Source organism: Triturus cristatus, chromosome 1_1 (genome assembly GCF_964204655.1).
Source record: "Triturus cristatus chromosome 1_1, aTriCri1.1, whole genome shotgun sequence".
In the NCBI taxonomy this organism is placed as follows: Eukaryota; Metazoa; Chordata; class Amphibia; order Caudata; family Salamandridae; genus Triturus; species Triturus cristatus.
Genome location: NC_140579.1, coordinates 57,041,076 through 57,055,487, shown reverse-complemented (window position 1 = coordinate 57,055,487; position 14,412 = coordinate 57,041,076). Strand labels below are relative to the sequence as shown.

Sequence of the window (14,412 nt, the reverse complement as noted above, 5' to 3'; positions counted from 1 at the left end):
GGGAGGGTCAGCAGCTTTATATGGGCATCCAGGGGAGCCAGGATCTCATGAAAGAAGCCCCGGAGGAGACTAAAGCAAGGGAGGGTTGGAAGCTTTATATGGGCATCCAGGGGAGCCAGGATGGCACGAAAGAAGGAGGAGACTGAAGCAAGGGAGGGTCAGCAGCTTTATATGGGCATCCAGGGGAACAAGGATCTCATGAAAGAAGGGGGAGACTGAAGCAAGGGAGGGTCAGCAGCTTTATATGGGCCTCCAGGGGAACCAGGATCTCATGAAAGAAGGGGGAGACTGAAGCAAGGGAGGGTCAGCAGCTTTATATCGGTATCCAGGTGAGCCAGGATCTCATGAAAGAAGCCCCGGAGGAGACTGAAGCAAGGGAGGGTCGGCAGCTTTATATGGGCATCTGGGGGTAGCCAGGATCTCATGAAAGAACCTCCGGAGGAGACTGCAGTAAGGGAGGGTCGGCAGCTTTATATGGGCATTCAGGGGAGCCAGGATCTCATCAAAGAAGGAGGTGACTGAAGCAAGGGAGGGTCAGCAGCTTTATATGGGCATCCAGGGGAGCCAGGATCTCATGAAAGAAGCCCCAGAGGAGACTGAAGGAAGGGAGGGTCGGCAGCTTTATATGGGCGTCCAGGGGAGCCAGGATCTCATGAAAGAAGGAGGAGACTGTAGCCGGGGAGGGTCGGCAGCTTTATATGGGCGTCCAGGGGAGACAGGATCTCATGAAAGAAGCTCCGGACGAGACTGAATCAAGGAAGGGTCAGCAGCTTTATATGGGCATTCAGGGGAGCCAGGATCTAATGGAAGAAGGAGACTAAAGCAAGGAAGGGTCAGTAGCTTTATATGGGCATCCAGGGGAACCAGGATCTCATGAAAGAAGGAGGAGACTGAAGCAAGGGAGGGCCAGCAGCTTCATATGGGCATCCGGGGGAGCCAAGATCTCATGAAAGAAGCCCCGGAGGAGACTGAAGCAAGGGAGGGTCGGCAGCTTTATATGGGCATCCAGGGGAGCCAGGATCTCATGAAAAAAGGTCTGGATGAGACTGAAGCAAGGGGGGCTCGCTCTTCCGGGTTTTCAAGCCTATTATTATTCTTTCCAGTTCAAGAATTCCTGGTTCTTGGCTGGAGAGCTAGATCATTCTCACATGGGTCAATTGTGTAGAGCTATGTTGAAGCATTTAAGCCTGAAAACGTTTTTTGTTTAAGTTTGGGGACCCAAAGTTTTTAAACAAGGTAGGTTAATGGTACTCTTAACAATCCTGAGGGTGTGGGAATCCTTTAGGAGAATTCTCGGGATAGATTACAATGCGGACCTGGCACCAATTTGGGGCTCTCCTGGAACCCCCAAGTGACTTAAAGATAAACTTAGTTACCCTCTCCAGCATGGCAACCTTTCCACCTGGAGTGACATGACAAGCGCTCTCTAAACTTTTGAAGGGGGGCTTTCAAAATGTAACTGCCTGCAGCTTTGTTGTTGTTAGTGGTCATCCCAAGCGTAGTCAGAGGTGAGCGGTTCGGTGCAGTTTGATGGTCTTGAGTGGGTGAGGGCTGAGTAACAACCTAAAAAAGGGGTTTCCCAGTGGCATTGGGTATTCATTTCCGTAACAGATGTGAAAATGGGAGTCCCATACCTGCGCTGGGAAAAGGATCTTCTGGCGCTGGCTAAAGAGCAATTATAGCGAGTATCTTTAAATCTGTTATACACTCTGACCCAACCAGTACCACTTAAAAATAATCATTTGTTTACTCTCCATAGACCTAACTGGTCACCAACGAAGTTGGCTAAGATCAATAGGAACCATCAAAATATTAGAAGTGCGGTGACACAGAGGTGGATGATATACGCATGTTCGTGGACTGCCCATTATTTGCCTTCTTCTGGTGGTATGTAAGTCAGGCGTTTTAAGAAATTAATGGCTGCGAAGTTAAGGTAACACCCTGCCTGATCCGATTTGGGATGGACTTGTGCCCGTACTGGGACGAGTTAAACTTGGATCAGGCCTCACTGATATTTTTTCTGATATTGCTAGCAAGAACGGAAATCTGTAAGAAATCGATTACTCCCGACCCACCAAAGGTATCAGAATGGCTCGGATCTGTAAGAGATGTCAGTAGACTGGACTTGGAGCGCAAGTCGGCCTCAGTAGATGATTAGTGCCGCATACTACCTCTGCAGAGAGGAGAAGTCATGTCACTGTACGCTGTAACCTCTAGGCACTGTTACTTCTTAGGATTCTTCTTTTCATCTTTGGCTCCGGCATCCATAGGATCTAGCTGTTCATTTAGCCTATGGTGGATCCATAGGATCAGCATGGCCATTCATTTTATTAATGATAGATAAGATTGGGGGGCGTGGCCAACAAGATGGCCGGGAGGCAGCACTGAAAGAGAGCTCCAGCCCAGACACAGGCATACTACATCCTCCTGCCGCCCCCTCGACTCTGAAAATCTTGAAACTGATCTCCGGATAGGGCGGCGCCAGGGGGCATGGAAATAGTGACACCCCGGAGCTGTCTGCAACGCGCTGATGCAGAAACCGAGGAGAGGCCTACAAGTCACCACCTCTCTGCTGGAGACCACCTTGCCTGCCAAAGCTGTGGGGAGGACCTGGGGAGCTGCCACAAGGAGGTGAACGGAGTGTGGGTGGTAAAGTGGGATGGCTGATACCCCGATAGTGGTGGGGCCGGCCTGCTGACAGAACCTGCATCCTGTAACGGAGCCCCGGCACGCCTCCGCTCTTGATGACTGCCTCGCCACGGAGAGACCCCCCAACATGGTGGCTGCATTGATTTACGCCCCTCCTGTGACCCAGTGCGAGAGAGACTGTGACCGCTGATCCCCTGGACATTGCAGGCACTCCTACATGCCGTGGTGGAGATGAGCCGCAACAACAGTGCACCCTGGTTGATGCAAGGGGCCCTCAGTAGGATGCTGGGGACGGATCCAGTGGTGGCCCTGGTGGACTCATGGTGCTTGAGGTGGAGCTTTTCTGTGGACTCCCCCCCCACCCCAGGTGCTGTGCAGGGGTATGCCTAGAGGGTATAATAAATGTGGCTGCACACACAAGCGAGAGGCTGCCAGCAGTTGTTTATTCGCCCCACCCTGGGATTGAGGGTTGTGCAGAGGAGCGAGAGGAGACTAGCAGTCAGCCTTGGCAGCGTGGAGGTGAACTGGACTGGATGTGAACCCACACTCTTGGTGGCCGGTCCCATTGACTGGTGAGTGGGCTGTGTGACTTGCAACCTGCCATTGATCCTGACATTCTCCTCCTGTAGGATTTTCGCTGGTAACTAGCTCTGAACAAAGAGCATGGCCTCCATAGTCACATGACTGCCTGGTGTGATCCCTGCTCAGGCATCTGAACACCGGACCCTGGATTTGAATCAGAACTGTAGGTGACACCAGGAGGTGGGAACTCTGTATCCTCTGTGCTGCTGCACCCCGCTGCTACTCCTGGAGTCCCTCACACAGCTTACCTGTGCAGAATTGGACTGACACCACTGGTGGCATTCATTCTAGACACACAAGGTGTGGGGAGCGACCACAACTGCAGCGCTTTCGCCCGAAATCCTGGCGATATTGAGGGAGAGAAAGTTGCAGGTCCTCAAGGTAGCATGGGTAAGGACAAACTGCGCTGGGTCGGCAAGCAGACAAAGATTGACCAGTTCACGGTACAGGGAGCGGGTACCACCACATCACAGTCTCTTGAAGAGGCGACACAACCTGCAATGGAGCCCTCAGGGGCCCAGATTCTGGCAGCAATTGAAGCCTCAGGCCAAAACCGAAGCCATGGCCATAGACATGAACCTCCTCCTCACCGATCTTCGCATGGTAGCGGAGCGATTAGTGGAAACGGAGACACAGGTCACGGAAGTGCGGGGGGAGATCTCCACATTGAAGGTGACGGTGGCCGGCAGGGCGGTCTGCTTGAGTCGATTGGAGGCACGGATGGAATATGTGGAGGGCTGGTCCCGCAGATGGAACCTATGATTTATGGGATTCCCCGAGGGCGCCGAGGGTGACGTTCCAGAGACCTTCATGGAAGACTAGATCAAGACGGCACTCACAAACGTGACACTATTTTTTGTGGTGGAAAGGGCCCACAAGTCATTGGTCCCACCGCCGCAACCAGGAGCTAGACCCCGAAGCATAATAGGGAAATTTCTTAACTACAGAGAAGGGAATAAACTACTATGAGGGGTTCGGAGCCATGGAGACCCGATATTTGTAAATAGCAGTATACGAATATTCCCAGACTATACGAGAGCTGTCCAATTGCAATGGTAGTCCTTTAGTGTCAAACAAAAGCTAAGAATGATTAGCTTGAAGTATATGTTGCCTTATCCTGCCAAACTGAAGGTGCGGCGGGATGGACGTTCTCATTTTATCATAATGCCTTGGGGCTGGCTGGAGGTCCATAGTGCTGAATGTCAGCCTTCGACATCAACGGGACGGGCTCGGGATTCACTGTGGCAGAAAGAAGGCCCCTCGGCTACTCCAAGGAGACAAAGCCAACGTAGACGCCGTTCCAGATCTGCTGCGAGAACGGTGGTGCAATCTGATGGTACTCTGGACCTAGCAAAACAATGACAGGAGTGAGAAGCAGCCGGGGCCTTAGTTGAGGCAGTTACTTCTGCTGCTTCTTCAAGCACAGAATTTGATCTGTTGGGGACTCACGAACACCCGAGCGAGCAGATGGTCGAATATGGACACATATTTATGGACCACACTGAAGGTGCTGTAGAATGATGTTGCACTTGCCCCAGGCGTGACAGGTATGAGGAGGGCTGGAGGGGGAATGCCACCCAGTAGTACGACGGGACTGATTAGTCTGTTTGTTGAGGCTCCCCCTGGGACACTCGGTCATTGTTGTACAGACTTTAAGTGAGGTGTGATAAGATGAGGTGGTGGCACTGATATAGGGCCCGGGTCTTTCACCCACCAAGCTGCCAACCCTCCCTTTTTCCCTTGCTCTATTATACTTTACTTCTTGTTTTTGTCCCATACCTTCTCCCGTTTCTACTTTTCTGTGGTGTGACTGATTACCTGATTACCAGTGTGAGAACCTCAGAGTATTAGGGAGCGGAACTGCTGATTGAGCCGCCCCCTGGGGTGAGATCTGACTGTTTTCTGCCCCCAAGATATAAGGAATATGCTACTTACCAGTATGCATCTGTTCTTGGCATGTAGAGCTGCAGAGTCACACACTGAGGATAAGATCGCCATCTGGTGTTGGGCTCGGATGATTGCAGGTTGTTGTTGTCTTCGGAAGAAGCCTTTGGTCACGAGGTTGGTGACTCCTCCCCTGGACAACAGTGCGCATGGGCATCCACTCCATTGTCAGATTGTTTTTTCGCCATGATGGGAAAAGATGGAGTGTATAGGAATGAAAGAAAGGATGTCCATGTGTAATGTCCAAGTAAGACGGATGCTGGAACAGATACAGGTCCCGGGGAGGCGGGCGGGCGTGTGTGACTCTGCAGCTCTACATGCCAAGAACAGATGCATACTGGTAAGTAGCATATTCCGTTCGAGGCATATGAGCTGCAGATCACACACTGAGGATAGATTATACAGCAGTGCTTCCCGTTAGCGGTGGTCGCCTGTATCCGTTGCAGCAGCTTGAAATAAAGTTTTTAGGACAGCCTGGCCCACGGAGGCCTGTTTGGCCTGCACGTCAACACAATAGTGTTTAGTGAAGGTATGCGTGGTAGACCACGTGGCTGCCTTGCAAATGTCTTCTAAGGGAATGTTACCTAAGAAGGCCATAGAAGCCCCTATTTTACGCGTGGAGTGCGCCCTAGGGGGAACTGTAAGTGTACGTTTAGCCTTTAGGTAGCATATTTGGATGCATTTAACTATCCACCGGGCTATACCTGATTTGGAGATCGGATTGCCTTTATGTGGTGGTGCGAAAGCAACAAAGAGTTGTTTTGTCTTTCGAAAAGGTTTTGTCCTGTCGATGTAATAAAGCAAGGCTCTTTTGACATCTAAGGTATGTAGGGCCCTTTCAGCTACGGAGTCTGGGTTTGGGAAAAAGACTGGTAGCTCTACTGATTGGTTAAGGTGGAAAGGGGAAATCACTTTTGGGAGGAATTTAGGGTTTGTCCTAAGAACCACTTTGTTACGGTGTAGTTGTAAGAAAGGTTCCTCTAGTGTAAGGGCTTGTATTTCACTTACTCTGCGTAGGGAAGTGATTGCGATAAGGAAAGCTACCTTCCATGTTAGGAATTGCAATTCACATTTGTGCATAGGTTCAAATGGGGGACCCATGAGTCTTGTTAGAACCACATTGAGATTCCACACTGGGGCAGGTGGCAATCTTGGGGGAAGAATTATTTTCAGACCTTCCATAAACGCTTTGATGGCTGGTACCTTAAAGAGGGACAGGTGTTGCCTATTTTGCAAGTAGGCTGCTAAGGCTGCTAGGTGTAAACGTATAGAGGAATACGCTAGATTGCATCTTTGCAAGTGTAGTAGATAGCAAATGATGTTTTGGATGGAAGCATCCAATGGATGTATGTCATTATTAGCGCAGTAGATGGCAAATCGTTTCCATTTAGCGGCATAACACGCTCTAGTAGTAGGGCGTCTGGCTTCCTTTATGATATTCATACAGTCTGGAGGGAGATTGAGGTAACCGAACTCTAAGACCTCAGGAGCCAGATCGCTAGGTTCAGTGTTTGAGGATCTGGGCGTCTGATTTCTCCATGGTTCTGGGTTAATAGATCCGGGGAGAGGCGTAGCCTTTGATGTGGAACTAAAGATAGTTCCAGAAGTGTGGTGAACCACGGTTGACGTGCCCAAGTGGGAGCCACTAGTATTAGTGTTAGTGACTGTTGTTTCAGTTTGCGTACCACAAATGGAACTAGTGGGAGAGGCGGAAAAGCGTACGCAAATCTGCCTGACCAGTTCATCCATAGGGCATTGCCCTTCGACTGTGGGTGTGGAAACCTGGCGGCGAAGGTTGGGCATTTTGTGTTTTTGGGAGTGGCGAACAGGTCTATGTCTGGTTGGCCCCACTTTTGGAAGAAGGGGAGTAGAACCTTGGGGTGTAGTTCCCATTCGTGGATCTGCTGTGTGTGGCGACTTAGGAGGTCGGCCACTTGATTGTGGATCCCTGGGAGATGTTCTGCTAATAGGTAGATGTTTTGGGGAATTGCCCATCTCCAGATTTGCTGTGCCAGTTGGGACAGTTGGAGAGAATGTGTCCCTCCCTGTTTCTGTATATAATACATTGTCGTCATGTTGTCTGTGCGTATGAGGACAGTTTTGTTCTTTAGGTGAACTTGAAAGTATTTTAGTGCTAGGAACACTGCTAAGAGTTCCAGGTGGTTGATGTGGAGCAGTTTCTGTTGACTGGTCCATCTGCCCTGAGTGGTATGGTGAAGGAGGTGGGCTCCCCACCCTGTGAGAGATGCGTTGGTAGTTAGCACAACTTGTGGAAGAGGCTCTAAGAACGGTCGTCCTTTGGACAGGTTGATGGTGTTCCACCATTTCAGTGAGCGAAGCGAGCGACTGTCCACCAACACCAGATCGGTAAGTTGTCCGTGAGCTTGGTTCCACTGTTGTGCTAGACATTCCTGTAAGGGACGCATCTGAAGTCGTGCGTGTGGGACTATGGAGATGCAGGACGCCATCATGCCTAGGAGCTGCATGAACACTCTTGCTGGAAGAGATGGATGAGTTTGAAATTGAGAGATGAGATTTTGTATACTGGCTATCCTGGCAGTGCTGGGATAAGCATTGGCTTTGGATGTATCTATGGTTGCTCCTAGATACTGATGTAAGTGGGAAGGTTGTAGATGGGATTTGGGGTAGTTGATCGTGAACCCCAAATCGTGGAGAGTTTGAATGGTGCGATGAGTGTGGAGAACGCATTTTTGGTGAGTATTGGCTTTTATGAGCCAATCATCCAGATAGGGGAAGACATGGATCTGTTGTCTTCTGAGGTGCGCTGCCACGACTGCTAAGCACTTGGTGAACACTCTGGGTGCTGTTGTTACTCCGAATGGGAGAACTGTGAATTGATAGTGTTGCCCATCTACCACAAATCGTAGATATTTTCTGTGAGCGGGATGCATAGGGATGTGAAAGTACGCGTCCTTGAGGTCCAATGTGGCAAGGAAGTCTCCCTGTTTTAACAGTGGGAGGACTTGTTGGAGGGTAGTCATATGAAAATGATCTGAATGTATATACTGGTTTAGCAGTCTGAGATCCAGTATGGGCCGTAATGTTTTGTCCTTTTTGGGAATGAGGAAGTATAGAGAATACACCCCGGTTCCCTGATGTTGAAGGGGAACTGGTTCTATCGCATGTTTTTGTAACAGGGATTGAACTTCTTGTTTGAGGAGAGAGAGATGATGTGAGGACATTGGACGTTGTTTGGGTGGTGTGTTTGGGGGGGGGGGATTGTAGGAGTTCTAGGCAGTAGCCAGACTGGATAATTTGTCTTACCCATCTGTCTGTGGTGATGGAAGTCCAGACAGGTAGGAATTGTTGGAGTCACCCCCCGACCGGAGTGGAATGGTCTGGGGGGAGTGGTGGCAAGTCACTTTTTAGTGGCTGGGGAGGTGCGGGTGTTGTTGTTGTTGCCCCGCACTCGACCTTTGTTATTGTTTCCCCTATAACCTCCCCGGAAATAACCTCTGTTAGGGGATGTTTGTCCAGAATTTTTAAAGGTGGACGTGGTCTCAGTTGATGTGTTTTTGGAGCCTCCTCTATAAAAGGAGCGACGAAAGGAACCCCGGTTTTGAGGAGACTGCAGTGCTCCCATGGACTTGGCAGTTTCATTATCTTTTTTCATTTTTTCTAATGCAGTGTCCACTGCAGGGCCAGATAACTGCTCTTGGTTGAAAGGTTGAGCTAGAATTGCGGTTTGAACCTCAGGTTTAAAACCGGAAATACAAAGCCAGGCATGTCGTCTGAGTAAGACGCTAGTATTGACCGCCCGAGAAGCAGTGTCTGCCGCATCTAAGGCGCATTTAATAGAGGCATTAGATATTAACTTGCCTTCTTGAATGAGGTCAGCGGCCTGGGACTTAAAGGGATCAGGCAGGTGTTGCATAAGGTCCTCAAGTTGGTCATAATGCGCCCTGTCATACCGGGCTAACAGGGCCTGGGTATTGGCAATACGCCAGTGGTTCGCCGCCTGTGCGGCGATTCGTTTGCCTGAGGCCTCTAAAAGCTTAGACTCCTTGTCTGGGGGGGGGCGTTTCTCCAGTTGTCTGTGAGTTAACGAGCTTCCTGGCATTTGATACGACCAAGGAGTCTAAAGGGAGCTGGGCTTTAATGTATGCAGGGTCCTGCGGGGCTGGTCGGTACTTTTTTTCGATGCGGGGGTTGAGAACCCTCGCTCGAACAGGGTCTTTAAAGACCTCAGTGGCATGCTTTATAACCCCTTTAATCATGGGAAGTATATGAACAGTTTTTTGTGACTGCTCAAAGGTATCGAGGAGAATATCCTCTTCAAGGGGGTCCGTGTGCATAGTGACACCATGGAATGTTGCTGCCCTATTTATTAGTTGGCCAAACCCCAAATGGTCATCAGGAGGGGAGGGCTTGGAGGGGTAGGTAGTGGGGTCAGGCATGTCAGGCATTGGATAAGACCAGTCATCTACTGGTGCTGTGTCTGGAAATGTAAACGGGTCGTTTGGATCAACAGGATCATTAAATAAATCAGGGTCCGCCCCTCCCCCTAAGTCATCATTATCATCCTGTGGAGGAGGTGAATGATAGGGAGATGGTAAAGGTAAAGGTAAAGGAGAAGCAGGAGGAGGAGGGGGGGACGGGTCAGGAGGTAATACAGGAGAGGAAGGACGAAGTGGTGAAGTGGCACAGTCCTTTTTCCGTATGGGAGCTGGAGGAGGTGTAATGTCCAGCTTCCGCTTTTTATATGGGACGGCAGTCACATGTCCAGTGTCGGGATTGATGTAGATCCGCTTTTGAGTAGGATCTGGTCGAAAAAGTTCATCTGGCTCCGAAGGTGGTGGCGGCGACGGCCGCTTCGGGTCTTTATGAGCTTTTTTCGGTGTGGACGTAGTTTTCGGTGCCGATGATGTTTTCGGTGCCGAAGGATGTTTCGGGTCCGGTGGATTTTTCGGAGCCGATGGAGTTTTCGGTGCCGATGTATGTTTCGGTGCCGATGTATGTTTCGGTGCCGAGGGACTTTTAGGCATCGGTGTCGAAGACCGTTTCGGCGCCGGTGGAGACTTCGGTGCCGAGGAACGTTTCGGTGCCGAAGGAGATTTCGGTCTTGAAGCCTGTTTCGGTGCCGATAGTGGTTTTTTCGGTGCAGAGGGTGTTAAAGGCACAATCAGATGAGGTTTGCTCGAGCCCGAGCCACCTACAGGCTTAGATGTCTTCGGAGCCGGGCCCGAGTGCGGGGCTTCTGAAGAGGATTTTCGGTCGCGACTGGGCCCAGCTGGCGGAGTCTTGACCAATGCTTTTTTGGATGGGGCAGGGGCAGGGGGGGTGGTACTCACACGCTGCCCTGGAGTGATGAGGTCATCGGAATCGTCGGCCTCGGACACGATCTCGAGATCTTCGGTGTCATCTTCGGGAACATCTTGAGCAAAGATGTCCTCTGGTTCTGGAGCTGGTTTGGCCATAATATGGCGTCGCGCTCTTCGGTCCCGGAGGGTCTTCTTCGAACGGAAAGCGGCACAAGCTGGGCAGGTGGACTCGTTGTGTTCCGGCGACAGGCAGAGGTTACAAACCTCGTGGTGGTCACTGTGGGGGAACTTCGCTCCACACTGGGGGCATTTTTTGAAGGGTGTCCTGTCCATCAGCCGCTTCCGGAACCGGTCCGAGTTGATTTCGACGTCGATGGAATGAAGATTAAGGAGTTAAATCGATTGCTAAAAGTTTTCTGCTGGAGCGGAAAAAAGTTCATCCGAACCCAATGGCGGAAAAAAACAATCTGACAATGGAGTGGATGCCCATGCGCACTGTTGTCCAGGGGAGGAGTCACCAACCTCGTGACCAAAGGCTTCTTCCGAAGACAACAACAACCTGCAATCATCCGAGCCCAACACCAGATGGCGATCTTATCCTCAGTGTGTGATCTGCAGCTCATATGCCTCGAACTACCAGTTTATACCCAATAGAGGGATTGTACACACACTGTAGTTCAATTGAGACTGTTTTTGGGTGGGTGGGAGTAGCATTATGTGTGGGAGTACACTAGCTAAGTTGAAAGGTGTTTACCCAGGTGGTATAATGGGAGTCGCATATGGTTTGAGGTTATTATCGTTGTTGAAGCATCAGTTGTGTCCGAGGGTGGCGGGGGTTTGGGAATGGTGTGGGGAGGTGTGTCTGCGGAGGAAGAGAGCGAGGGGAGGGTGGGATGTTACGAGATGGGTGAAATTTTAAATTTGCCACATGGAATGTGAGGGGTCTAAACTCCTTCGTGAAACAGTATAGAACACGCATCTATCTTAGAAGGATTAGAGTTCATTTAGCTCTCCTCTGAGAGACACATATGTTGGAGACAGAAGCCCAGAAACTCCACAAAAAATGGAGGGGACATATTTACTCATCCACTTATTCATCCTATGCCAGAGAGGTATCCATATGGGTGGCTCGGGGCTCTTGTTTCAGCTGAGTGGCCGGGTTGCGGACGTGACAGGATGCTACATACTCATACACAACCTATTGAATGGCCGGAATATCTGCTTGCTTAAAGCAGTGACAAGAGTGACTTTTTCAAGGCCCTAGAAATGGAATGATATACTCCATCCGGAAATTCACAGGACAACTATTCCTTCATTGGCCCTTTTCATTGTATTCCGCTACACATGGAATCACTTCCCTCGTCTCACCTGGGTGACTAGTTTTCATTCTAAACTGGTCTACTTTTATATGTTGTTATTTGCACTTCCCTTTTTACTACTCAGGAGACTTTGCTCTCCTTACGGTGTACTTTTCTGCACAATCCTATATTTTCCTCAGCATGGTTGCATATACATGCAGTTTTATATATATTTTAAATAGATTCCGACAATATCCTCTCTGTATCTAACGGACTACTTTTGGACATTGTCCTTACTACAGGGCGCTCAGCTATTCTATATTCTTATTAAATCTCACTACAAATATATATTCTTTCCTTGCACGCAAAAAGGAACACCAAATGCACATATTTCTTTGTATCTTAGAGAGCACAATGCATGCAAAATCTAGTTTTTCACTTGTATTATAATATATACCGGCATTCCCTGTGGCCTCCATGGGTTCTCTTCTTTCGGTCATCATCACCTATCATGGGTACCGCTTTTTATGGCTTTGGGTGAGCTGACGCTACAATGCATTTTTACACAATATCCTCAGTGCGTTGAGACCGGCATATAGAATTTCATGTCACTATTTCCCAACGCCTCATCACTGCTACATGAGGTTGACACATATGAATTTTACGTAAAAGATTTCATGAGAGATGATGTTCCATTCCAATGTATGTATATTTTCGGCAGCCTTGACAAAGCCCAATGGACGAACACGTGTCAGCTGCTTGTGCTCGTATAGACCAGATATTGGCCGTTCCTGCTGATATATAAACCGAACATTGTGGAAACTACAAATGGAATAAAATAACTTCCCAAAAAAGGGCAAATAATTTGATGGACTTCACATTAGGACTACTTTCTTTATTAAATGCCTTTCTGTGTGTGCTCTAGAACTTATTATTTTTTTATATTTTTTGCCAAGGACATTGTCCTAAGCAGGTGAACACCCTAGGTGGCAGGGTGTCTGTAGTAACATTGTCGCACCTCTACCCCACATGAAGATATATGTGTATGATCTAACATCCCTGACAATAGTGCTGAGAATTGGATCTGCAGTTGTTGTGAGCAGAGTCACCATTTGTGTTTGTATAATTAGGAAATTATGTCTTAGTATAGGCACAACTCTGATTTGAGTAAAACGTAAAGAGATCTTTCCAGAATGTGCGTGCGTTTTCTGTGTGTTCAGGTTACTTTTCTTAGGACTTCAGTTAAACTTTAAAGATGCAAACAGGTTTTGTGAGGACAGCAGCTCATTTTTGTTGCAATTATTTCAGGACTCCCAGGAGTCTTCTGACAACTCGCAGGGATTTATGAAAATGTAAGGGTTTCCTGATGACACAGGGGAGTTTACTGAGAAATTAAGTTTTCAGGAGAGACTGAGGACTTAAAGGTATTTTTTAGAATGTGAAGTGATTTTATGAGGGTCTGAAAGTTTCCTAACACTTTGTGTGAGCTCAGCAGTGGCATTCACACTGCAGCAGTGAGACCTGCTCCTCACACACTGACAGGAGGATAATAAACCAGCCTTACCTGCTTAGGGTGCTTCTGACATCCTGAAAAATAGAGAAAGAAACACAGAGAAATCAGTTTCCACAGGTGATGTTAAAGTTATGGCAGTATTTTTAGGAGTGACACACTTCTATCTATGGTTAAAAAACAGTGACTGGGGTCACATGACACAGCACATTCTGGGGTATCGCATGACTAAGCACAGAATGAGGGATTCTGAATGACGTCACATGATATAACAGAAACTGATCTTCGGAATGGTAATGACATAGCACAGTGTAATTCTGAATGAGGTCACAAAAACACAGCACATTTTGATATTCTGAATGGAGTCACCTGACACATTGTATGATGTTCGTAAAAGGGTCACATGCATGGGCATCATTTAGGGATTGCCAGGGGTCGCAGCTGTGACTCCTGTCTTACCCCTGGCACTGTTTGTGCGACTTCTGGCTTCAGAGGTAGCAAAATGAGTACCGAAAACACAGTGGAAGCTCGCCTTTATGGGAGTCGTGCTCCGCCTTTGTTTTCAACCAATTTTATATTAAACTAATAGTGAATAATAGATTATTATTCACTGTTAGTGTAGTAAAAAATGGGGCACGAGGATCTAGAATGGGAACTTCTGTAGCAGAGGTCTTAAATAAACAAGCATTTGCAATGCAATAGGTCTCGCAACTGCGAGTTTTGGAGCTATTGGCATTGTAAATGCCAATGCTTTTAATACATTAAAAAGCATTCAGGCACATGCATCAAAGCAAAAACCGGTCGCAAACGGGCAGATTCTCAGAATTCGCAAATTGCTCATACAATCTCCAATTCATTCCTATGGGCCTGGAGGCCCATAGGAATGAATGGGACAGCACCTATTGCATTGCAATGCATAAGGGGCCATTTTGTATGCAAAAGTACACTGAATCGTCACATAAGTGATAAGTTATCTCAAAGATCATTCGTATATAGAGAGCAGTATGTTTTGTTTTTACTGCAACAGGCCTTTAGAATATTATAGGCAGCACTCAAAATACAAGGCAGATTTGCTTTGCAAATGGTAGTGAGAGAGCGTCATTGGTGTTAAGATTTGTAGGGGTGCACCATATTCCCTGTTAGTCAG

General features: G+C 48.4%; 1 protein-coding gene across 1 annotated transcript in view; it reads right to left on the bottom strand.

Moving 5' to 3' along the window:
• The window catches only part of LOC146869377 (E3 ubiquitin-protein ligase TRIM39-like), a 97,816-nt gene that overhangs the window by 14,809 nt on the left and 68,595 nt on the right, over positions 1-14,412 (bottom strand). The window contains exon 4 of the mRNA XM_085599669.1: positions 13,320-13,342. Coding sequence (XP_085455795.1) covers positions 13,320-13,342 — 23 coding nt within the window. The remainder of the gene's footprint in view (positions 1-13,319; positions 13,343-14,412) is intronic.